Source organism: Lathamus discolor, chromosome 5 (assembly GCF_037157495.1).
Source record: "Lathamus discolor isolate bLatDis1 chromosome 5, bLatDis1.hap1, whole genome shotgun sequence".
NCBI classification, from domain to species: domain Eukaryota; kingdom Metazoa; phylum Chordata; class Aves; order Psittaciformes; family Psittacidae; genus Lathamus; species Lathamus discolor.
In genome coordinates, this window is record NC_088888.1 from 89,024,707 (window position 1) to 89,050,563 (window position 25,857).

The 25,857-nt window shown below is 35.2% G+C and overlaps 1 protein-coding gene across 1 annotated transcript in view; it reads left to right on the forward strand.

Annotated features, from left to right (window-relative positions):
• CSMD1 (CUB and Sushi multiple domains 1) overlaps positions 1-25,857 on the forward strand; it is a 1,149,005-nt gene that overhangs the window by 774,265 nt on the left and 348,883 nt on the right. Inside the window, exon 10 of the mRNA XM_065681530.1 lies at positions 2,766-2,887. Coding sequence (XP_065537602.1) covers positions 2,766-2,887 — 122 coding nt within the window. The remainder of the gene's footprint in view (positions 1-2,765; positions 2,888-25,857) is intronic.

A 25,857-nucleotide genomic window follows, 5' to 3' on the forward strand; every position in this document is an offset into this window, starting at 1 on the left:
TTTTTCATAATACCAAAAGAAAAATATTTTTCTCCTGTTGCCAGAATAGATTTTTCAACTTGTATAATTACATATGTGATATACTTGTAAATTATGCTTTCTTCATTAAAGAGTGGAAACAGTTGTGGTGGGTTGACCCCAGCCAGCAGCTAAACACTCACCCAGCTTCTCACTTACCACCAGTGGGATGGGGGGAGAACTGGTAGAGCAAAAGCTGAAAAGCTGTGTATGAACATTAAGACAGTTTAACAAGTTAAGCAAATAATTTGTTTTATTTAAATACATGCAATCAAAGCAAAAATAAGGATTTTTATTCACTACTTCAGTTAGTAGGCCTTTTAGCCATTTCCTGAAAATCAGGGCCTCAGCACAAGTGATAGTTACTTGGGAAGACAAACCTATGGCCATGAATGTGCTTGCTTCCTTCTTCTTACCCTGAGCTTTTATCACTGACTGTGTTGCCATATGGTCTGGGATATTCCTTTGGTCAGTTGGCATTAGCTGTCCTGGCTGTGTCTCTTCCCAGCTTCTTGTGCATCCCCAGCCAATTTGCTGTGTGGGGCAGTATAAGAAACAAAGGTGGCCTTGATGCTGTGCAAGCACTTCTCAGCAGCAGCCAAAACACTTGTGTATTATGAATGCTGTTCTAATTACAGATCTAAAGCACAGCACCATACAAGCTGCCATGAAGAAAGTTAACTTTGTTCCATCAAACCTAATACAAAAGTCTACAAAGGCAGCTCTTAGGTAAATTATTACAAGCTATATGTAAAATGGGTAGTATTACATAGGCACATCCATGTAAAGACTGGACAATCTAAAACACAGGAAAAAATAAATAAACAAAAATACCGAATACTCTTTCCAGAGCAGCAGAACAGCTGTGGTTCCTAAATGTCTCTTGAGCTCAGTGTCTGTGTAGCTCAGTGTATTTAAATGAAAAATCTAAATGTACACTCTTGGTACTTGGTTTCCCACTACTGCAGAATGACATGTCCATGCAATTCCACTGTTCACTCTTCCTTGGTGGTTTTGGTGGTTTTTTTTTTCATCTCTCGAATTTATTTGTGTTTGATAATACATTGTAGAAATGAGCTGAAGTAATCTATGCATGATAAAAGTAATGCTCAGCAGAAAGGGGCTATTGGCTGCTGAATTATCTGTGTGTTATTATTAGTGTTTGCTGTTCCTTCCAATTTATTATCTGCAAGTATCTTTATTATACTTTACTCCCTCCAGTAAACTTCTAACAAAATAGGATAAATTAGTCCTCTACTGCCATTAAAACCTCAGTTGGAAAAACAAGTTACTTTCCTCAAGCATACTTCCAGAACTGGAGCTGGAAATTTTCAGAACTCTGAGGGTCAAATCAGCCAGGCTTTGTATGTAATTTGTTTCTAAACACAGATTAACACTGTTTAGGCTGATTGGTCTGTAATTCTGGTTCAATATTACAACGTTCCATGTGATACACATTTGTGGATGATTGGAAGTGAAAGCCACATTTACTTTTTTTTGTAGTCCACATTATTTCGAATCCCTTTACAGACCTTCATGATGCCAGTACTCATGGTGCTCATAACAAGCATTTAATAATAAAATAGAAATTACAAAGAACTGTTTATGACATTTTCTAAATAGTCAAATTTCCCAAAATGGAAATGCTGATAAAGTACATGTAACTACTGCAGGCTTAATGACTTCAAGCCCGTGAGACTTACTGAAGAAGCTGAACTTCGCATTTACCCCAGAATGGTAGCTAACAAAGTTCGCCCCAGCCTTGGGCACTGGGCTGTGACATGAGAGCCTAGGGTGCGGGATCAACAAAAAAGTAACAATCTGTGAGCAGGCATAGACATGACTATGGTGAAATTGCAGGCAGTTGCTCCTGAGGCATTGCTCAGGCCAAGAGTGGTAACTCACTCAATCCCACCCTGAAATGGATCCCCTGGACCCACAGGCAGGGAGTGGTGGGAGACCTCAGGTGAGGCTGATCAGGGAAGTTTAGGCCTGTTAATGCCATCAGGAACTGATAAGTGCTAATGGAAATGTTGCCAGGTTTCTTGAATTCCACACGAAAACCTTACAGTAATTCATTCCTGTTTTCTTAAGTGGTATCTAAGGTTATCTAACTGTTTTTGTGCTATGTTTTGTTGTAATTGTTTACTAAACAGATCTCAGGGCAGAGCTGTAGCTCTTGCTTGGCTTTGTTTTGTTTTGTTTTGTTGTTTGTTTTTTTGCTTTTTTTTTTTTTTTTTGGTTGGTTTTTGTTGGGTTGTTTTGTTTTTTTTTCCTCCTTCCCCTTAGAATTCAAATAGGAGAAAGATGAGAGGGTAACAGTTTAATTGAAAGAAGATCTGAAAGGATGGTGTTTCTCAACCTTTCTTTGTGGATAGCTAAAGAAGGTACAAACTCTATCCAAGAGTTTATTGATACAGAGTTGCACATCTGGGTTAGTTCCTACTGTAGTGGGCCTTGGGCAGAATGAATTGAAAATAAATTAATAAATACTAGTTGTCTGCTAGTTCTGGTGCATAAAATAAGCATAATGTAAATGTTGGGCTGATTAACTGAAGAGTGATGGTGTCCTTCCTGTGAAGGTAATTCATCAAGATTTTTATTGGCTCAAACATCTTGAAAGGCGGATTGTGTAGAATATATCAACGTAAAAATAGTTTCATGGCAAGTATGAAGTATGGCAATAATGTTGATTTTAAACTGAGCAGTAGATCAAAAGCAATCTGATTTGTTGTTTATCATTTTAGCTAGAACATGTGGTTCTAATTTACGTGGCCCAAGTGGGATTATTACATCACCAAATTATCCAGTTCAATATGAAGACAATGCGCACTGTGTGTGGGTCATCACAACAACTGATCCAGAAAAGGTAGGCTTTTTCTCTTTGTCCCCAATCAAACTGTAGAATTTTGGATTTGTCTTAAAATTATTTCATATCTATTTGATTGAACACATGAACACATGCAAGTGTGTATGTTTATTTAAACACAAAAATTACCAGATATGTTAAAATATATTGGGCAGTAGAAAAAAACATAAATTAGTAATTTCTAGTTAGAGTAATAGGTCTCAGTTAAAGTTTCCAAGTTATAAATAAATTTTCCAAGTTATAAATAAATTTTCCAATGAAAACCATATAAAAAAAGTATTAAAAATTGTACATTGCTAAATGAGTTGCTAGTGGATTTTTCAAGATGCATCTTGATGCTCATTCATTGTTTAATCTTAGCATAAAACCCAGACGTACATATAAGTACTTTTCTGATCTTGTGTAGGTGTTTTGCTACCTACATAACTTCTCTCTTCAATCCACAATGTTTTGATCAAGATTGTAAATACATAACTATGAATAGCTCTGCATAAAATAGTAGTCACGATTAAGTATTCTAATTACACTGAGATGCTTTTTTACTCATGTTTCTGTAAAATCAATTTACTTCCTCAATAAAGGACAGAGACCCCCAAACTGAAGGAAAAAAAAAAAGAAATTAAGTCTTTCACTTGTATTTGACTTTTCTGTAGCAAAATGCTGAATAAATCAGTTCCAATAACTTGGAAGAATGTACAATCCATGTGTACTTTCATAATTAAAAAACACGTATTTCCTATGCAAGTTCTTGCAAGACTGTATTCTTGAATTTTTTAATGTAGTTAAAGAAAAACTGGTTAGAGTCATAAAATAGTTTGAGTTGGAAGGGACCTTAAAGATAATCTAATCCCATGGGCAAGGACACCTTCTACTAGACCAGGTTGCTGTCTAGCCTGGCTGGTTTAGCTTCATCTCATCATAAATTAATAATGCAGATCATTTTGCTGCTTGGTTTTATAGCATAGTGTTGAGATGTAAATACTGCTTCTTTGCAAAATGGATTGGGTTAATTTTGTCTTAAATGCATATATTCAGGAAAACCAGGCAGAAGTACAAAATTATTGCATGTTTCTGTAGTGGGACCTCTCTGAAGAGAAAGGGCTTTTTTCAGTTCCAAACCGAAGTGTTATATTTTGTTTAATATAGATATTAGAAGTGACTATTTGTCACTGAATGACCTTTGACTTCAGAGTCATTAAATTTTATAGAAAAATACTAAATCACTTTGAATTTTTAAATATGAACAATCTTTCAAAATGTAAAAGTCTGAAAAATGCATCTACTCAAATTTATATTCAGTAATGTTCAGTAGTGTCCTTGATTATGCAAAATATAATGTAGTTTTATAAGAGAAAATTTAAGTGCATCAAAGGAAAATAAGTTAAATTATTGCTAATAGAAGAGAGTCTTGGCATCTTAATGGTTTCTTTATTCAAAACAGTTCCATTAATTGTAATTTTTATTTTTTCCCTTGACTTTTCAAGAATTTTAATTAGGCATTGTTTTTCATATTTATAATAAAATGAAGATAGCAGTCTCCTTGCTGATTGCAAGAAAGTTCAATCGTAATACAAAAATTGCTGCTGACTGTGCAGTGTACCATTAAAATGTAGTGAGTGTGCTTTTATGGAGGCTTGGGCTGGTGGAAAACACTAAACCTTCATCTGCTACAATGACACACAAGTTCTTTTCATACTATGCAATATATGTCTCTCAATGGATTTAGAATTTTAGTGATGCATAGCTTAATGAGGTTGTTGTGGATTAACTTATTACTCTGTTCACTAGACTCAAAAAGGCACTCTTAAGTAGTATTCTGTGGGCAGGTTGATAGTTCATCAGTCACAAGAATACACTGAAGGAATTGCATACCCAGGCAGGTCAATTCTTTTGTTATGCTCAATGAAGAGGCATGAGTACAAGGCTTGGAGTTCTCACCCAGGAAAAAAAAAAAACAAACACCCACTATTGCATCCAGGTGAGTTGAAGGTAAACACTGATGATAATCACAGTGTAAGAAAAGAGGTGGAGCTTTAAGCCTTTCAGTTCTGGACAGGATGGGCAGTAGGGAATGGATTGTGGTTTTTTTTTTACTAATCTTGGGTTTACTAACAGTGCAACAAAGGAAGATTACTTTCTTTATGTGTGTTGGAAAGATGAGTATTAGCTTTAGGACCATGATGGTTGTGAATGTAAGGTCTTAAATCCAAACATATTTAAGGACTACAGTACATTTAAGTTGCTTTTACATAAAGTCTACATCATCTTTATCAATACGTATGAATACAAATCTGGTATTGGGACTTTTATCTCCAAATAACTGGTTTCACATTTAATACATACAGTTCTGGATAATAAAAGATATGAAGGAAAACACTTTTACTTTACAGACTGACTGAAATGGAATGTTTTTCCTATTTCTTTCCAAAGAAAACTATCTCACCGGTATTTTGAAACCTGTGAACTTAAAAAAAAAATCAATTGCAAAAATAATTTTCAAATTTCCAAAATAATGAATTGATTTTAAGATGTGCTGCAAGTTTTGCATATTTTCATCCCTGACTTTTGATGGTGTGTACACGAATGGTGGAACTTTTGAAAATTTAACTGTATATTGAAGGCTTGATTTTAAGATTTTAAGATCTTTTGCTTGTCACATTTGAAAATATTTATCAGAATGCTTAGAGTCTCTGTTTGATTTGCTTTTCCAAGAAGGTAGACAGTTCATGACATGTTGTTACTGTGTATCTTAACTTTGTTTTGACTTACTCCAGCAGTGAATTTATGTCCTTTCATCAAGTTAGTTTACACATAGCATTATACAGGATAAGACAGTTTCCTCTTAACATAACAGTGCAGTTTAAAGAGAATAGCCTAGTTAAAAGGGTGCCGTTGCACAAAAAAATGGTACGTAATGTGCTGGAATATTTTTAAAGAATAAACTTTAAGAAACATAACATTTTCCAGAATTTGCCTTCTGGTGCTGGTGGGGGAAGTTTTTTAGTGCCAGTTCACAACGAAAATGGATCTCAACTTTCTGTGGGGATAGTAGCACGGTTCCAGTTTTTAACCAGCCATATCAAAATCATTGTTAGTTAAATGTTTTTCTAATGTATATTTCCCTTTTTCTGAGCAGCACAAAAATCTGAGTTAAGCTTCTGTTCAAAGGTATTTCTGTTCTTCTTCCCTTAACATTTATTGTTTCCTCTGGGTCCCACTATTGAGGCTTCTGATCAGCATCCTACCGAGTCATTTATTAGACTTTAAGTACCTGCAAATACAACTTCATGGTGCACTTCTGGCTCTCTGTCAAGTACATGCTGTAATTCTTGGTAACTCTACCTTGGCTTAGTTGTTCTGTTATGCAGTTTCTCAACTTTTTAGAAGCAGTTTAGACTGTTCTTCTGATGTCTGTTGTCTTTATCTCTTTTTTGCCTTGAGTATAATCTTTTCAGTATGTTCTGATGATGCCTCTCCCTCTTGCTGTTTCAATTCATTTTCCAGGCTGTGTTTTTTTTTTCCATAAGACTTACTGCCTTGTGTTTCCTGCTGCTTTCAGTATGTTATGGTATCATTGCTGCATGCAAGGGCTTGAGTTTTCAGCTCTAGTGTCTATAGGAGGGCAAGGTTTGATGTTATTTCAGCAATGATTCCTAGTTTTGCACAATATTTTCCTGACTGGTTTCAGATTATGCTATAATAGATCTGTCATGGGCTGCAATAGTTCTAAGTTAAATGACCTGGTAAATAAAGACTGTGTCCAAATTAGTTTGTTGGTTTGTTTTGTTTGCATTTTTAGGTGGTTTGTTGTTGTTGTTGTTTTGGTTTTGTTGTTTTTGTTTTTTTTTTGGGGGGGGGGGTTGTCCTTCTTAAGAATGTACTTTCTCCACAATACGAAGCATAGATATTAAGTATCTGTTTGGGCCTAACAAATCTCTTCTTTACAAAAAAAGCTTACTCACTGCAGTGACCATAGTTGAAGACCCTGTAATTAATCTGTGGGAGGGCAGAAAACTTCACATACAGTTGTATAGGGCTGAACCTTCAGGTTTTTGTATAAAATTGGGTATACCTTAATGAGTTGTTATTGGTATTTCTGATTTATTGCTTTTCAAAGCGCATAGAAGAGGAACTTCAGGAGAACATTCTTAGGAAAACTTTCAGCGTTCACAGCTAGGGAATCTGCATACTGTAAAGGTTGATTTTGGCATAATTTGTTTTAGGATAATTAATTCTTGCAGTATGCTCTTAAAAAGCAGTCTTACTAAGTAGCATATGATAATTAGCAGAGGGTTTTTTTTTATGTCTTCTACGTAAGTCGTTTAGGCTTATATAATAATTTGAAATGGATTAAGAACCTTTGTTTCAATAGGTAAGTTTGCTCCAGTTAGGTGGCATTATTCTATGACATTGTCTAATATTAGAGTGGTTTTTAGGAAGTGTGTCTATAAATAGCCTGTTTCTTCAAAACTTCATTACAGATGGGGCTCCTCTTCCTCTTAGTGGCTGCCACAAGTAATAGGATGTTTGTCAGCATATCTGACAACTACAGCACCTGCAATCTAATACTATATTCAGGGAAGAAAGCTTTTGCTGAACACCATATATCTCATTCCGACAGAGATAACCAGAGCGCTGCCACAGTATTGATTTTGTTCAGTTTTACTTATCCTCTCTTTCTGTACGAGAGAGTTTTGGGTTGCAGAGATCTCGATCATTAAAAATATGTAGATCTAAGAACTAGCACTGAACTTCTGTTCAGATTCTAAGATTCTAATTCTGATTCTAATTCAGATTCTAATTCTGTTCAGATTCAGACTTGGCATTCTAAGTCATGCTACTAATTTACTCAATTACTATTTTGAATGGCTCGGATAGATTTATAGAGTGAAGGAGAAGGTCATTGTGAATTTACAGTTGATTCATTTATGCATCCAGTGCCATCTAGGTCACACAATTACACTGAAAACTCCCTGAAAGGATGATACCCTGTGGTGTGTTGAAAATGGAAGCACATTTTTGTATGTTCTTCTATCCTTCACACAGTGCTAAAACTGAATTTTGTGCCATATGTAAATGTGCATATTTAAATTTAAACATCTTTATTTTTCATCTGCTGTAACAGCATCTTTAATTTTAGGGGGGTATGGCATCACTGACATAGTATTCACACAGTTTAGAATTATAATTATTTAGAATTATAATTATTACTATCAATGCTACAAACCAAACACTGGTTCACTCTTGCTTTGAAATAGGGCTTGTTTGGTTGGTTTGTTTGGGGGTTTTTGGGGGTGTTTTGTTGTTCGTTTGGTTTTTTTCATAATCAAGCAGTATAATTTAGAACACAAAGTATAACTACAGCAATTATGAGAGAAACCTGTTGCAGTATAAGGATGAGATTTTTAAACTTTCAGTGTCCTAAAATCTTGTACAAGTTTTCCAGGGTAGCCTTGTTTCTTACAGTATTAAAGACATTTCAGTAATAGACGAGTCTGTATATTGTAATATAATGTACAAAAGCAAGCACAGTTTATATTTTAAAAATGGTATATTTGTTGTTTTAAATCACGCTAATATTTTTACCTTTCAAGACATCATGTGAGTGAGATGCAGTAGTATAGCTTATATACAGTATTTTCTTAGTAGGTTTACTGAAAGTATATTGGATGATACTGTAACACAATAGGGCTGGAACAGAAGACTCAAGTTCTGGCATTGGAGACATGTATGATAAGATTTGGTTTGCATATATGGGAGCTATATGCCTGAATTCCAGTTATACTTGATGGAAGTCTGTCAAATAGTAGAGTCAGAACAGTGCTTTGTCACGATCTAAAGCAGCCCATTAGAGCCTCATCAGCTAATTCACTGTTTGAGCTTTGTTTGCTCTCGCTGGATCAGAACCAAAAGGGGTTTAGACATTTTAGATTTCAGCATGCAGTGTTTAGTATGTACACAGCTTTGTATGTACACATGCCTGTCTTGACAAGGATGTGTCAAAGATCGAATGGAAAGGGTCTTATAGTGGTCATATATTGAACGAAAATGCGTAACTTTGGAGTAGCAGTATACCAGACTTAAGTAAAGGGAAGCGTCAAAGCCCAAATCTCTCCTTCATTAATACATATCTTTACAAGTGTGAGCCTTTTAGTGGAACTGATATACCCAAATCAGAGCCACTTTTGATACTAATTTTAGATATCTCATTAGTGCATTCATTACAAGAAGTTTTGACTTGCTGTCTTTAAAGACTGTTGGAGGTAGTGTTGGAAGAGGGCCGCGTGGGATCGCTACTGGTCACAGTGAAAAGAGCCTAGCACAAATTTCCTGCAGCACAGAAAAGTATTTTATTTGCTAGTTTGTGGGGAAAGCTAGAAGGATGCTTCTAGCATTACTTCTTGTGGTATTTGATTTATTTATTTTTTCAGATGATTTCTAATGTTAAATACAGAAACACACCCAGCTTGAGTTTTTCACTTCCAATTGCTGCAAATACAAGCTGACATTTATATTCCTTGTTGCTTACTTTCCCTACAACTTTCCTTCTTACATCCTGTTTTTGAGTGAAAGAGACTAACTACTGAGCCCTACCTGTGTTCAGTATCTCGGATGTGCTTTCAGGCTATCAGCTAGGTTAGTTTTCCAAGATTTAGCTGGGGGTGTGAATTTTTATGAGCCTCAGGTGGATCTAAGTATGACGTACCGAGTTGAAAATGGCAATTTGGGGGAGGACAATAGGTAGGACTTTTAGAAGGAAACTATAAAAGCATACATAGAAAGGACTAAAAGAAATGAAGAGATTTAGCAGTAAATTTGCTGTGATATTGTCTTTGATTTTACAGTAAATCCATATTTCAGAAAAACAGTTGGAATATATTTGCTGGTAATTCAGTGCTCAAGACAAAAGATTCAGCCTCCAAACAAAGTGAATTTATTAGAATGTGGCAAAGCTTAAACTGGCAGGATTAAGCAAGTGGCTTAATGGAAACTATTAAAAAATTAAAAAAACACCTCAAAACCTTTGGAGTTACCATATGCTCATGCGCAGAGATATGTAAAATAAACAACTGAATGTTTTTACTTGCACAATCCAAAACTCATACCAGTGTAAACTCATTACTCTTCTATCATTTAATTCAAGATATTTTCTGACAGGAAAAACTCGTAACGGAGCATGCATCAGATAAGAACATTCTGCCACTGTGTGGGGAAAAAAAAAAAGGGCAACCCAAACCCTACAATTAAATCTCCACATACTTTTCTTATCTTGTTTGTTCTGCAAGTTATTTGCCAATTCCCTTGCTAAGAACTATCAGGTTTATTTAGCATTACATTGTCAAATGTATAAATCTAAGATATCAAGGTTTATGTGCATACTTTTCCCTGGAGGTTGAAAGTGCCTACAGCTATCGATAGTATATCATACCTGACAATGCCCTTGGATGTTGACTTTGTTTATATACCCTTTTTTCCTTTTATTCTTCTTTTCTGTTTTTTGTGGGTTGTTTGGGGGGGGGTGGGGGGGTGGGTTTGTTGCCTTGTTTTGTTTTGTTTGTTTTGCTTTGTTTGTTTTGGCTTTGTTTTGTTGTTTGGTTTCTTTTTTTTCTCCTTTGCTTATCAGATAGTCTGCGTAAATTGTCTTTGTGTAGCCTCATGGGGTTGATAATGAAGATGACGATAAACCCACATTTATTGCACAAGGAGCCAAGTGCTATAGAATAATTTAGGTACCTACAGTTCTGAGTTTCCTCTGAGAACATGTTTGTTATTTTGCCTTAAATCATAGGTGGTCAAAGTTTCCTAGTGTGTGATGCCTACTGTTTATCTTCTCTTTTGAATTTTTTCTTGGGTACCTTTTCGACTTGGAAAATGCCAGCTGATAACTTATGGGCAAATAATAGGGCATTTTAAGAAATTCAGAGACTACATAGTGAAGTGTGTATATATAGGAAAAAAAAATCATTAGGTTATTTTTAAAGTGTATTAGTATTTTCTAAAAATGATTATGATTCCTTTCAATTTCCTTTAGGAATACTATAGAATTGGTCTTTGGAGTCACAACAAATAGAAGCCTCTGGATATTTATATAATAAAGTAGTGTCAGCACTTCATTTAATTAACTTACTTTTATGTGTTACTAAACAGGAGCTTCATATTGTAAGTAAAGAGCCATTGGGGAGAATAGTAAATGGAGGACCAAATAATCACATCTACATTAAAATGTGTAAATCTCAGATTTTAGGAAGATCATGTTAAAGGGGAAGGATAGAAATAAGCCTGTATTAAGTTCTCCATAACTTAAGGTCTTTAAATGCTCTGCCTAAATTACTTCTTTAGAATCTTTCTATCTTCAATGTAAATACCTCAAAATGTATTATAGCCTTGAATATATTTTTTTTTCTCCAGGCTTTCATAAAGTAAATAAAAGCTGGAGTGATCAACTAATATTTTAAAGTTTTGGAAATGTAAATTGAGCTGTTTAGGAAATACAAAATGCCACATAAATTTCATGCTACTTTGAAATAAATAGAAGAAAACAATCCTTAAGTGTGATCTCAGCAAGAATCATTAAGATAGGTATTTATACACCTGCTGTATAATGTGAAAGGGATTAACATAGATTAGAATTCTGATTTGTTAGCTACTTGATCCAAGAAAAATGTGGATAGATTTGAAGTAGAGAAAAAGAATAAAAGTTCAGCAGTTGCCGAATTATATTCATTTATTCATTTATAAAAATAGTTAGGAAGCCACAGTGAAAACCAAGATCATGATCCTTCCCATCAGCTCAAATTGGCCTGCTTTAGCATGTGAACACTAACAGTATGACTAGATCCACAGTACAGGTAGCAGACTTTTACACAGCATTTAAACATAGCTTTCAGTTTAGCAGGCAATCTCTAACACCTCTTGAGAACTGTCCCGAATCTTAAGGTCTGTATCAGTCAGTCTGTCACATATCTAGGTGTGAGTTGTTTCTTTCAGGAGTCTAGGTTTCTTAATAATTAAACCTTGCAACAGTACGCAGAGCCAAAGTTTAACTGCTCTTTTAAAACATGGCCCTATTTCTTTCTAAAGATACCACTCAAACCTTCAGAAGTAAGAACAGGTTTTAGGCATCAGATGTACAAAGGATTAATGCTCATCTGCTGTACTAGAAAATACATCAAGTGCTTGCTTATTATACCTTTCCTTATTTCCCTGTCTCTAGGAAAAGTTAAATTTGCATAAATGTCCAGTTTTTTGATAAGTAACTTGTTTAAAGATTTTGGGGTTTTGTCATGCTTTGCATTTTACAGTATTCTCATGAGATAGAACATGCAATGAAATGCTGAGCTTGGTTACCTGTTTCATCTCTGTATTCAGTGGAAGCATTCTTTAGACACAGCTTGTCAGGTTGGCCAGCCCTTTTATCATGCAGCAATTGTCTCAACAGTTTTCTCTTAATTTATTTAATAGGTAACTGTTATCAGTGTTCCACGCTCACAGGAAAGTATGCAAGTGAAAAGGTTGCAACATAGTGCAGGATATTCTTTAATAAAGAAACCAGTGAACAGTATTGGCTGAAGGGCAGGGAACCTTGCAGTTTTCTGTGCTGTCATGTTGCCATCATGATGCATTTGAGCATTATAAGCCAGAATTCCTGAAACAGAGTTTAATCACAGAGTCACAGGCAGAACCATTTCATAAGCCTGGAGGACAGTACATTCATTTCATAAGTGCAAATAAAGCAAAAGAAATACTGTCACTGCAGGTTTACCTCCTATTCCTTGCTCATATTTTGGCGCGCTTTTTTTGCCAGTAAACTTATGCTGCGTATATTTGTGGGGGTTTTTTTTTGTTTTTTTTTCCTCCCAAAGCAAGTTTTATGCCTTTTCAGTTATAGGTCTTGCTATTTTACTTTCCTGGTTTTAGACGAAAGCAGATATTTCTATAACTGGACAGCAGAATCTCCCCTTCTAAATTTTTAAATAGACTCTACTGGATTAGAGAAGAAATAAGGTTATGTTTTTTGATGTTTTGGGGGCATGGTTTAACACCGTTCAGTGTTTTTATCCATCATAATTATACCTCGTAATGTAAAACTCATGTCTTTCCCAGCTTCTTTAAGAGCTCTTTGGGTGTTCATGCTCACAGACTTTAATCAATGTTTAAATCACAAAACCATATGCAAGTTTGGCCTTTAGAGGTTAACAATGTGGCCAATGTTTGGTCTGCTTGATTACCATGTGGAAATTGTTTAAGGGGTTAATGTATCTGCATGAAGCTGTTTACACATTTCTGCTTTCAAAGGTCTTCTTACACATTTCTGCTTTCAAAGGTCTTCTCTTTGCACCTTTCATCATACTAGAGCTTTAGTAACTTCCGTATTATGTTAAAGGAAGTAAGTATGAGTTGAGCTGTGTAGTAATTCAATACATGCCCAGCGAGGGAACCACAGGCCAAGCTCCCACATTATGAAGAAGGGGGGTGGTGGAGAAGCTTCTTCTCCTGGACATAGAAAGGAGTTTTATTTCTTCTAACCACCCTGATGAGGGAAAATGGAGTCTAAAACATTGCAGGTAGTTTACTGGTTAAACAGTAAAATCATAAGGGGGTCTTCATGCCTTTCAAAAAAATTAAATAAAAAAAAAATAAAGGAATCATGTTTGGATGATCATCCCTTTCCAGATGGCAGGTAAGAAGGATGAAATATCCAAGCATGGTTTTCCTCTTCTTCCCCATAGGTAGGTAACTCATTATGACAAAAGGAAATATTTTTAACCTAGTCAAGAGTTCAGCAGTTTAACTAAGTTACCACTAGAACATAATTTACTTATTGATCTTTCTGAAGTAAGTATAAGCAAAGTTATCACTTGTGCACTGTGGTAAAGCATTCAAAATTGAAGTGAAGCATAAACAGAGGCTTCATCACAGGAATGAGATGTGGCTCTGGTTACTATGACAGATTAAAATGGAGTTCAGCTCATTACAGTGGAAACTCTTATTTCTACCTAAGGAGGAATACATCTTAGGAGGAGTTCATTCATAGCTAATCAGTTATTTCAAATTAGCTATTGAAAAGGGTAGAAGAAAATGACAGGTCATGTATAACATGAATGTGATGTTTGACGTCATGAAAATGAGAAATGTACATAATCTGTGAACTTTGTCAGGAATTTTATTCTTCCTTTATTCTGTTTTGCAAGACACAGGACCTCTGTTGTCATGGAGTTCATGGACTCTGTGAATGGAGACTCTTTCGTGCAGTTTTTAGCCTCTGCAGAAGTCATTATTCCAAGCAACATTCTCTAGATTTAATTATTAGCGTCAGCTGCCTGGCAACAAAGTTAAAGTCAAGAAGATAGAAAGTCTGATTTATTCTGTCAAAATCCAGAAATTTCTAGTAGGCAAATCTGGAGATTTCAAGTAAAGCTTGAAAACACGTTGTTTAACACCTTTCTTGTATATGAATGGAAACCTTGCAGATACTTGCATCTGAGGAGCATGAACAGAATCCCAGAAGGTGGGAAAATGCAAAGGAGAGAATACAGGGTTCCAGTATAGCCGTCATCTGTCCTAAGAGAATAAATCAGACTATGTTTTTACATTGGTATTAGTAGAGCTGCGCACCACAAGCAGCTTTATGGTGCAAAACAGTGCTAAGGGCCTGAGTTCCTTACTACATGTATATTTCTGAGTTTTTGCTGTGGACCTAGTTGTAAGCTGCTTCTTTAGGCTGGGTGCCTGTTACTGGCTGTAGGACACCTTCCATCCCAGTTTCATCCACAAGAAACTCGGTTTATCTGTTCTGAGATTGCTCTGTGATGCTAACCAAAGCACAGTAGGAGTTGATGACTGGACATCGTTTCAGAAGTGCACCCTTGATCAGACCTTGATGTGAATGTATTTTTAGTCTCCTGATACAGCTGTTGTAACACGTAAAGAAGGCTGACATTTGCAGACACTTCGTACATGCATGATTGAATTGGAGCTATGGGTAAATAAATGAATGAATGCTCAGACATGTCCTTTTAAAATTTTGTATTATCTTCATGAAATTCAGACACAGATCCTACCAAAAAACTAATTTGAGAAGCTGCCTTAATCAGAACATTGCCTATGATGAATATATTCTTGGTACCCACTAGTTGTTTGTCAGTTGGCTTGTTTTTTTCCAAGGCAAAAAAGGCAGTCATGCAGAGTATGCACACAGGCAGGGTATGTGTGTCATTTTTTTTCAGTTAACATAATTCTCAGTACTGTTCCTACTTACTAGACTAACAAGTTAACAACCTCCTGAATAATCATTCTTTTCAATTGTAGCTTAGACATTATGAAACATTTTGATGTCTGCATTGTTCTTCTCTGTAATTAGGTGGGTTTTCCCCTCCTTGATTTTAAACAGACTTGTCAGTAGGTTATATTTGTCTCATGGTATCTCTCTCAGAAGTAGGTATTGTATGCATGCTATTACGTATGTCCAGTTCTACATGTATAACTAAGTGCTTGGAAATGATTTTTTTTTCTCTGCATTAGCCATTTTTTAACTCTGTATAATCTAAGTTTTATGCTCTGACCTCATCTAAAAAGAAAACAAATATTAAATTTTCATCAAACAATATACTCAGGTTTTATTCTTGATCATCTTATCAAGGTAATTTAAATAATAAAAAAAATCTAGTAAATAAACTAACAACTGCTGCTTGGAGTAAGCAGTGGTATTCTAATGTTTCCAAGGTAAATGTTCAGCTACTCCACGAAATACTCTACTGCACTCTGCCAAGTCATTGCTTATTCTACTTGTTCATTCTGAACAGTTGTGTCAAGAGCAAATGAAGATGCAAGAGTGATGGCATGCTTTTGCACTTGAGATCAAATATATGGATTAACAATGCATCCAGCTGCTTGTTATTTTCAAAATGGACTATCTGGATGTAATTCAAGGCTGAATATATATAGTTAGATGTCTGGAGGCAGTCTCAAAACTCAGTTACCCACCAAGGAAATCTTTAGTTCCTTTTGTGATTAAGTTCTGCTTTCCCTCCAGGTGTGGATCCAGAAAGTCTAGACCACAGATACGAAGAGTTTAAGCCATCTCAGTTAGCAGCAGTAATTATGGGCACCTTACTGAGCCCTTATTGCCTAAGCTTCAGTTATAACTAGAAGATCTAGACAGTGATTCAGCTTAGCCTGAAGCAAACACCTAGCTGCCATTCTGATGAATAACATTTTTATCTATATTTAATGCAGTTAGAGATTAGATACCTAAAACACCTTTACAAACAAATGGATAAACATCTACATGTAGATGTTTTATAGCTCAGTGTAGCTACTTCACCTTAGGCATCTAATACCATTTGGCATGCCTTAAGTAATCCTTTCTGGTCTCCAGCTGCTGCTTCAGACAGTTGTGGACCTCTCACAGATCGTGCATCTTCCAGCAGTGTGTGGATTTACCTTGCTTTCAAATGACACCACATAACTATTTAGATTTATACTAAATTCCATCCTTAGTATTGATTTCTGCAACAAGGTTGTCCTTACTTTAAACTTTTTTTCCCCTATAAAAATGAGGTAGAAGAATCATATTACAGATTTATGGGTTCATCTTGTTTCTGTGCAGTCCTTAAGAGTTGAACAATATTGAGACAATTGAGAAACACTTCTTTGATCAGTTTTACTTTCATACTTGTTACTTTTTTTTCACTTTGAGTACTGTGGATATGCTAAGTGTATCTCTTAATTGCTCATCCAAAATTATTCACTGAAGAATTGTCTTATAAAGTTCTATGACCACTTAAGCTTTGAAACATTTTGTATTGCATCTATGAAACATTTTGTATTGCACGCATTTCCTGTTGTTAGATGGTCTTGAACCAGATCTTCTCCTACAGTGGGCCCAAGGTCTTCATTCTCACAGTCCCTGCGTCTACCTTCTAAGACTTGGGTGGTGCAGTCAGAGCCTTTGCCAGTGAAGACCGAGGCAAAGAAGTCATTCAGAACCTCAGCCTTCTCCAAATCCTGTGTAGCCAGTTCTCCCGAAAGCTTCCTCAGGGGGCCTATTTTGTCCCTAGTCTGGTTTTTGTTTGCTACGTACCTGTAGAATCCCTTCCTGTTATCCTTAACATCCCTAGCCATGTTTGATTCTAACTGGGCCTTAGCTTCCCAAACCTGGTCCCTAGCTTTCCAACTGGTTGGACTAGATTATTTCCATTAGCTAAAGGATTTCAACATTGGGAATATTTTGTATGTTCATATATGTATTTCATAGAGTTTGCAGGTACTAGACAAGCTTATTTTTGTAGGTTTTTAAGTATAACTGTGATTATAGAAAATTTTAAAGCACTTACAACTTTTAATTTAAGTCCTGTATAGATTAATTATGTTTCCTAAAGGTATTTAATTATACAAACAGGGTTCTACAAAAACAGGGCCAAAAAAGTACTTTATACAAGTTTGTTTGTTTTTTTTTTAATTCTTTACAATAAAAATATGGCAGTATGCAGGAATTTTCATGCTTACTTGTAAATATCTCACTAAGCTGGGTTTGCCACTAGAATTTGGGCTTTAATATGGCTGGTCTTCTTGTTCAATCAGTTAAGAGATTAGCATTCGGAAAGGAAGATTATCTTAAAGATCCTGGGTTTTTTTGGTTTGTTTGTTTGTTTTTTTTTTCCTAGGAAGCAATTATAGTCATATTTATGTTGTTCTTTGTCTTTTGGAAGAAAATAATTGGGTCAAATTCTTTTCAAAATTATATGACAGCTTTAATAGACATGACTAATGTCTGGATATATTATTTAAATACTATATATGCAACTCACCATTGGGCAGTTTAATCATAGGTGGTCATGGGGATCAAAGACTTACGTAGTATTTTTTGACCATTATAGTGTTTTTCCAGTATATTTTTTTTTATCATTAATAGCTATATGTCGGTTTTAAATAGAATTAATTTAGCTCACCTTCTTGCTCTTCTTGGATAAGACACTTAGATGAAATTTGCAGGAGTAAATATGCAGTAATAGCTTTCAACAATTAGGGCAGTGATAGTAGTAGGTGTGTGTTCTTTATAGAGCTCTGTGGTGCTAGCAGCTAAAAACTGTCAAGAAGCTAGAGATCAATTTTTACTTTTCCCCCACTGTTCTGCATGCATTAGAATGTAGAGAATGTGTAGTTAATTTCACAAATTAGTCTTCTAATTCTGTAAGCTTGAGGAAATCTGAAATTCCTGCTTCCTGGTTATAAGCTGAGTCCTGTTGCTTTTACCTGAGGCAAAAACCTGATCACGGTCTATATGCCTTTTAACTCACTGAATTTACCTTCAGTTGACAGTTATAGAGTGGTGTAGTCTTAACCAGGTACAATGAAACAGGGATACAGAAAAAAGATAATGGGTATTATTGACATTCAGAACACTGATTTCAGTAACAAAAGTACAGCATTTTTGGTGCTGTTGGTAAATGTTAATATCACAATCCAAAGGTACCTGATGAGGCATAATGGGCACAATTAATCACCACAAGCCATTTCTGAGACTTTCTACATATTCGTATTTGCCCCTGGTTCACATCTTTAGATTATCTTTGCAGTCAAAGAATGAAAAATGTTTTTAATAAAATGGAGAAGTGCTATTCTGTACAGAAACACTGTGACAAAGAGAAAATTCTACAACAAATGTTTTGGTAGTAGCTCTTCTGAATAGTGTTTTGTAACAATGGACAGTTTGGAGTAATAGAAACAAAATTGGTACGTGCTTGAACTACGATTTTCTAGATTATACAGAATGTGTTGTAGAAATAAGAAATGCTTTATGCTATTATTTTATGATTATTTTCTCTGTGATATATATTCCTGTGTTGTATCTTCCTTAGAAAAAGTGTGTAATTTAACTAAAAACCCTGAACATTAGTATCAAAATGCACAATTAGTCTTTTGTGCAGCTGCCAGATGGTCACCAGATTCAGATACATTTTTTTATACAAAGTTATATGCAAAATCTCTAAAGAATTAATATGATAGTAAAGCCTTTATTGAAATCATTAAAATAAATATCTAAAGCTACCTATAACCTTTTTATGGAAGCTCAGTATATCCATAGATGTAATTCAAGTATTTTTTTTATTTAGCTAATAAAAATGTCTACCAAGTTGACACTGATAGTGATAAAGAGAGAATAAAATAGTTTAAAAATTACATTAGAGATCCCCATTTAGAATTAATAACATTAGGGTAGTCTCAAATGTATTTGTTTTCTAGTATTGCTATCTAGATTTTTGAATTCATGAAGAATCTTGAGATTTTTCTTTTAAAAAGTGATTAATGGGCAGGAATATTATCAGAATAATTATTTTGTTTATGTCACATCTGCATTTTTAAATATTTATTGAAAAGATGTTAAATGTGAAAATACCATTTTCTGTAACACAGAAACAAAAGTTGAACTTTGAGTTGGCATCAGGCTTTTTGTGGTTTTGTTTTGTTTTTGTTTTGGGTTTTTTTTTTCATTTTACTCAATCTTGCTGACAGCTTATGTTTCTAACAACAGGCAAAAGAGAGCTGCACCCTAAGATGATCTTGGGCATGTTATTGGCAGGTAGTCAGTTGCTCCTTTAGATACAACTCAACTCTTGATTAAGGCCAACAGTAGTGGAAACCAAACAGAAATAGCAGTAATAAGTGGAACTAAACCAAAAATATCCTGACAATAGCAATCCCCATTATTTCTGCTCTTTTTCCTACCTGTGTCTTTTTTTGAGAGGATCAGTGAGTAAATGCTTATTCGATCTTATTGATGAGATATGTGTTTGTAGTTAACTTATTCTTTATTTGTTCAGATTTTAAAAAGATACAGAGACTACATATTTACCAAGACCCACTGGTGCTTGTAGAAATCAGATAACTGTTCTATTTTATTAATTCAGTTAAACTTGGCATGCTTTTAGTTTGGTTTTAAGACTGTCCAGCGTTGAACGTAATTGCTTGTCTGGCTCCCTCTCTTGTTTTAATAGAGATTGCTTTATGTGCAAGCTATTACCTTTGCCAAATCTTTCATGTTAATGTCTTAGCTTTTCACCTTTCCTGTTCAGCGTTATAGGAACCTGTAGATGTTTTCCAAAGGGGAGCTGCTGAAATTATTGAAAAACAGAACAAAACACACACAGAAAAAAACAAAAAACAACCCAAGCCCCTGAAACTTTGTGCTCAATTTCCTGGTCACCTGTGGCTGTGAAACAAAACCTAGAAATTTCATTACCTACCGGATTTCAGCTTTGCATGATACTTCTACATTTCCTAAAATCTATCATTTTTTTTCAACACATACCTAGCCATGCTGTTCAAGTATTAAAAGAGGACAAAAGTACTCCCAAAAGAAATTTTACACCTGTATCATTTTAGTCCAACAACATTGTATTGACAACATGCTGTCTTGTCATACTCAGTCTCATTCGTCATATGTCAAAGGCCTTACTGTTGTCCAGGTTAACAATATCCACTGCTCTTCCTTCATGTGCCAGGCCTTTCACTTTATCATGGATGTTCATCAGGTTGGTCAAACATCATTTCCTCTTGGTCAGCCCATGTTGGCTGTGTCTGATTACTTTCTTGTACTTCATGTGCCTGGAAGTGGTTTCCGAGCTTAGTTGCTCTGTCAAAGACTGACTGGACAAAGCCCTACCCAACCCAGTCTGAATTCATGATTGACTGAATAACAGGCTGAACTGTTTAGTTACCAAGGTCCCTTCCAACCTGAATTATTCTGTGCTTCTAAGAAGAAACCTGAATACTATCTCAGCATTTGTTTCTTTTTTATGTTTTACTGTCACAAAACCTGTAATGAAACCAAGACAAATAGAAGCAATCACAGCCAGGTAACACTGTGATTCTACTGGCTTATGTAATTTCACAGGAAATTATGTAATTATAGTTGTTTGCTTATTTTGGGTTGTGGGTTTTTTTCTTTTGGTTTGTTGTTGGTTGTTTGTTTTTGGTTGTTTTTTTTTTTTTTCCACTACATTAAACCTGGAGAATAAGTTATTGCTGATCAATTTTGTAAATAAAGAAGGTTTAAGTGCAGACCCTCAGAGTGTTGCAATTCATAGATTTTACAGTGTTATCTATCAGCAGGAATATGGTCAGATCTGGAGCACAGATTTTGTTACTCAGATGTCATGCAAGCTCAAAATAATTTAAGTCTGGGTTTGGTTGTTGGTTTTTTTGTTTGTTTGTTTTTTATGTCTCACAGCCTCATTGCAATTAAACTTAATTTGTCTTTAAAGCTTTATTTACTGCAAAGTGGAAAAGCTTACAGTATTAAAGAGAAAATCTTGATTGCAGGCTTGCAGCTACTGCTTTGTTCTACATTGCTCCACTGGAAATAGAATAAGTGTGACTAAAACTCACACTTTCAGTCACACTATATTGGTCCCTTTACTGCCCTTGAGAAAGGGAGCATTGAACTTTTAATCCCAAGCAATGTGCCACCATTAAAATAACAGTGAAATGGATCCCACAAGTCTGTGGGATCGTGAACAGGGTCTAGTCTTTGCTGGCACCCTTAAAAATCCACTTTACCGCATACTCACCAACCTTTCATCATCGTTTTATTAATCATGTTGCTTTCTTTTTACGGCTAGATATGTTGTTCATCTTAAACAATGTATCCTATATTGCTGTTGTCAAAGCCTCAAGTTGAATACTTAGATAATTTATACTTTTTCCACTTATATTTCTGATTACTTATTAGTATCAACTTGTAAATATTAATATTTTTAAAGGAAATAGTCTCTAGTTGGTTGATATCATTCTTGAAGATCCAGGTCAAAAATTGACAGCTTTACAGGTGAGGTCTCATAAATGCTGATTAAAAGAAAAATGTTTCCCTATCTATTTCAGACTACTGTATACACTTTTTTATGATGTCTGACTTTTTCAGGGATGAGATTGATTTGTGTTCAGCTCATGTTCTGTTATGACATACAGATCTTTACCTAAAATACTGTTACCTGACCAGTTGTCACTCAGTCTGTAACTGAGCACTGCATTATACCTTTGTAAATGTAGCATGCTATTTAAGGATGCTTCTCTGTTTTGGTTTTGTTTTATTTTGTTTTGGGTTTTTAAGGCAATCTCTCCAGTTCTTCACGACCAATTTACTTTCTAAATCTGTCTACTTTAAAGTCCTTCCCAGTGTAGAAGCTTAAACATCAGAACTACTATTTCATCTGTCAACTTCTTTAAAAAAAAAAAAAAAGAAGCCCAAGAAAAGAATTGTAAAAGTCTCTAGCCATCTTTCAAATCTGAAGTTGAAATCACTAACTCGTCATAATGCTCAAACAGTTCTCTGCACTCGTGAGGGAGATTCTTTTATTTGCAGGGAGTGTCCTAACTTAGGATCCAAAAGGAAGGCAGTGATAAGCCTCTTGGTATGTACAAAGGAAAGATATACAAATAAAATCCAAAGAAACTAAGTAAAATGTGAATTCAGATTTTGGCTTGAATATTTGAATATAGTAGAATTTTTGTGATTTATAGTTCAATATCTGGAAAAACAGGAGCAGAAGTCCATTAGGATAAGTCAGCAATCGTGATAGATAGTTGTGGTTTAAGCCCAGTCAGCCACGCAGCCATTCGCTCACTGCCCCCCTGCCCTTTCTCCCCCCCACTCCTGAAGGGATGGGGAGAAGAATCAAAACAATGTAACTCCCACGGGTTAGGATAAGAACAATCCAGTAACTAAAGTATAACACAAAACCACTACTGCTACCACCAGTAATAATGATGACAAGGGAAGACAGTACAATAGCTCAACACTTGCCGACTGATACCCAGCTCGACCCCAGCAGTGATCTAACCCTTCCAGGTAACTGCCCCCAGTTTGCGTACTGGGCATGATGTGCTGTGGTATGGAATACCACTTTGGCTAGTTTGGGTCAGGTGTCCTGTCTCTGCTTCCTCCTGGCTTCCCCTCCTCCCTGGCAGAGCATGAGACTCAGAAAGTCCTTGGTCAGAGTAAACATTACTGAGCAGCAACTGAAAACATGGGTGTTACCAGCGCTGTTCCCAGTCTGAAAGTCAAACCACAGTGCTGCACCAGCTAATAAGAGGAGAAAAAAATGACTGCTACTGCTGAACCCAGGACAGTAGTACAAGATAATACTTTATCAATAATTTTATTATCAGCTGATCTTGAATGCAAAATGTGCTTGCTGAGATGTAAATAGTTTAGGTTTATCATATGCTTAGGTATGGTACTTTTTATTCTCAATGTTATTTCACAAGTTAAACTACAATTAAAATCTTTACTTGTATTCTATACATCTCTTTCAACTTTTAATGTATTTTGAATTTGAAATCATAAATTATACAGATAAATCAAGGATCATGAATATGAAATGTGTTTATATGCATGTGTGTATACATACAAATAAAACAGAAATTTGAGAAGTGCATACCGATAGTGGAGAAATTAGTATCTTTAGATAGTATGTTTATAAATGGAAAATCAAATACTAAAAGTTAGTCTTTCCTTCCAAATGTTTTCAGGTATGGTACTGGTAGCCATTATGTTTCTGATTAAAACTGCTCTTATTCTCAGTATGTAATAGATGATGCTCTGATATGTGTGTGTGTGCAGTTCTACTGTCTCATGTACACTTAAGCTGTATAACTTTAAACAAAAAGAACATGTTTATATCTAATTTGAATAAAGTTTTTTAAAAGTTACACCTAGCTGTGTCTTTATTAAAAGAAACACAGGTTTTGGGGATCAGGGCTGGTTTACAGCTTCACGCATCAGCTCAAAGAATAAACTATGTAGCTCTGTTTTGAATATGTAGACAAGGGGTTATTTTACTATTAATATGGTATCAAGATGTTACAAGTATTTGTAGAATAATGTAAGCTCTTTCTGAAATAGAAATGCAAATAGTCATCACTATTAATCATGGTACCATAGAAATGAAAGTAAGGTTTGAGCAATATATATGTCAAAGAAATTATGATTTAATCTGCTAAGTCTGAATCTACTGATATATTTAGGACTCCTGATTGCAAAATGGAAACTCAGCAAAAAGAAATCAAAATCTTATTCATGGGCAAAGAGGTAGCACACTATATATAAGAAAATAAAAGAATTAATTGTTAATATAATGGAAATCTTAACATTTAATTCAAGAAGCATTATTAGTCTACAGGTAATCATTACAGAAAAAATAATAATACTACAGTTAAAGTACTTTTATATAGAAATCTCAGTAATAATAATATCAATAGCTGTAACACTATTAAAACTGTAAAATAGTTCTTAGTTTCTGTCTCTTGGGGATGTGCTCACCATTCCATTGGTCTTCTAGGTCTTAAAATCAGTTGGTTTTGACTGCAGGAAAGGTTAACATAAGAAGTCATCAGCCTCCGCAGTCTTTCATTGGCATGAATATGATAATGATGTTGCTGGTTTCCTCTTGCTCCCTTCAGACCAAATTTGGGTCAAGTTTATATGTTTACTATCACACTTTTACACCATTTTCTTTACTGAACTGCAGCTACAGATCATATTGCATCCAAGTTTACTATATACAGTATGCTATTTATATATATATATACTATATATATATATAAACAATATATATGTTTTGATGGGGTTTTTTTGCTCTCTGTTACCCCTAAAATCAGTTTTATCCATCTCCAAGTCTACATTTCTTGACCTGTGGTGAGTTGTTTATAGCTTTGGAGTCCCCAATGCCAAGCCTGTATCTCATCTTTTATGAACCCATGTTGGTTACTCCCATAGACAGCATCCTGTCTTCATTTCTTAAAGCCTGTGTAGTTGTACCAAACTCACATTCCCTTAAGCTACAGAATTTGTAAAAGTCATAAATATCTCATTCAGATAGAACAACTGCTTGTTACAGCTGTCTGTATAAAACTATTGTTGTACTATGTAAAGAAACTAAACTAGCCATGCCGACCTGGTCAGTAAGAGAAATTGCTGTTATAGAAACAAAGTAAAAGAAAGCTGTAGGCCCACCAAGAAAAGTTCAGAGAGTACAAACCTGGCAAACATTAATCTTGAAGTCTTGCTAATTTAGTGTAAAGGTTGTGACCTGTTACTAGGAATAACAGTACTGCATTACAGGGCACATATGTGGTTATGATGAAGTAGTGGGCCAGAGGTAGAACAATGAAGTCAGCTGTAATGGAGAGTTATTCTAGGTGACTGACTTGGCATTCTAGTGGACATTAGGTGTATTGAGACTTACTATGTATTTAAACTATTATATGTGTGAGAAAATATCCATAGTACAAATAAATGACTGGTTTCATGATATTTGCTTCTCTCATAGCAATATATTAAATGGTTTTAGGGTTTTGTACTTCTCTGTTAGAGAATGACAGCAAGTATTTATTTCTCAGAAATTACTCTTCCAGGAGTCCATGTTCAACAGTAAAATATTTCAGGGTGATCACTGCACTGTAAAAAGTCAAACAACCCCTAAAAGCTAGTGAAGCTTTTATGCATATTTGTCTGTCTGTATTCATTATTTGACTATTTTTTTTGTGTATATGGACTATATGTTTTCATATATATATGGGTAGGTAAAGCTGTTGTGTTTGCTGATACTAGCTGGTTGTATTCTGAAGGCCAAAACTGCTTTCTGCTGTGTGTATCTGGCAATCTGCTGCATTTATTGACAGTCTTTCAATGTACATATCTCAAGCGAGCGCTGAGGCCTGAGGGAAAATCTCAGTGGGAATGAGCAGAGATGTGTTTTTCAAGGCTTGAACATTCACACCTGAAATCCAATTACATGTCTACAATGGCTTCAATCACTGCCTGCTTTACATCTTTTCATCTACAGTTACACATGCTTTAACAAGCCTCTAATCATCCATGCCTTAAGCAGCTCATGCATTTAACCCTGTTTCTGTTTCAATTCATACGGTGTCTCTCTCTTCCAGGATGTAGATCACCTGTGCTTTTC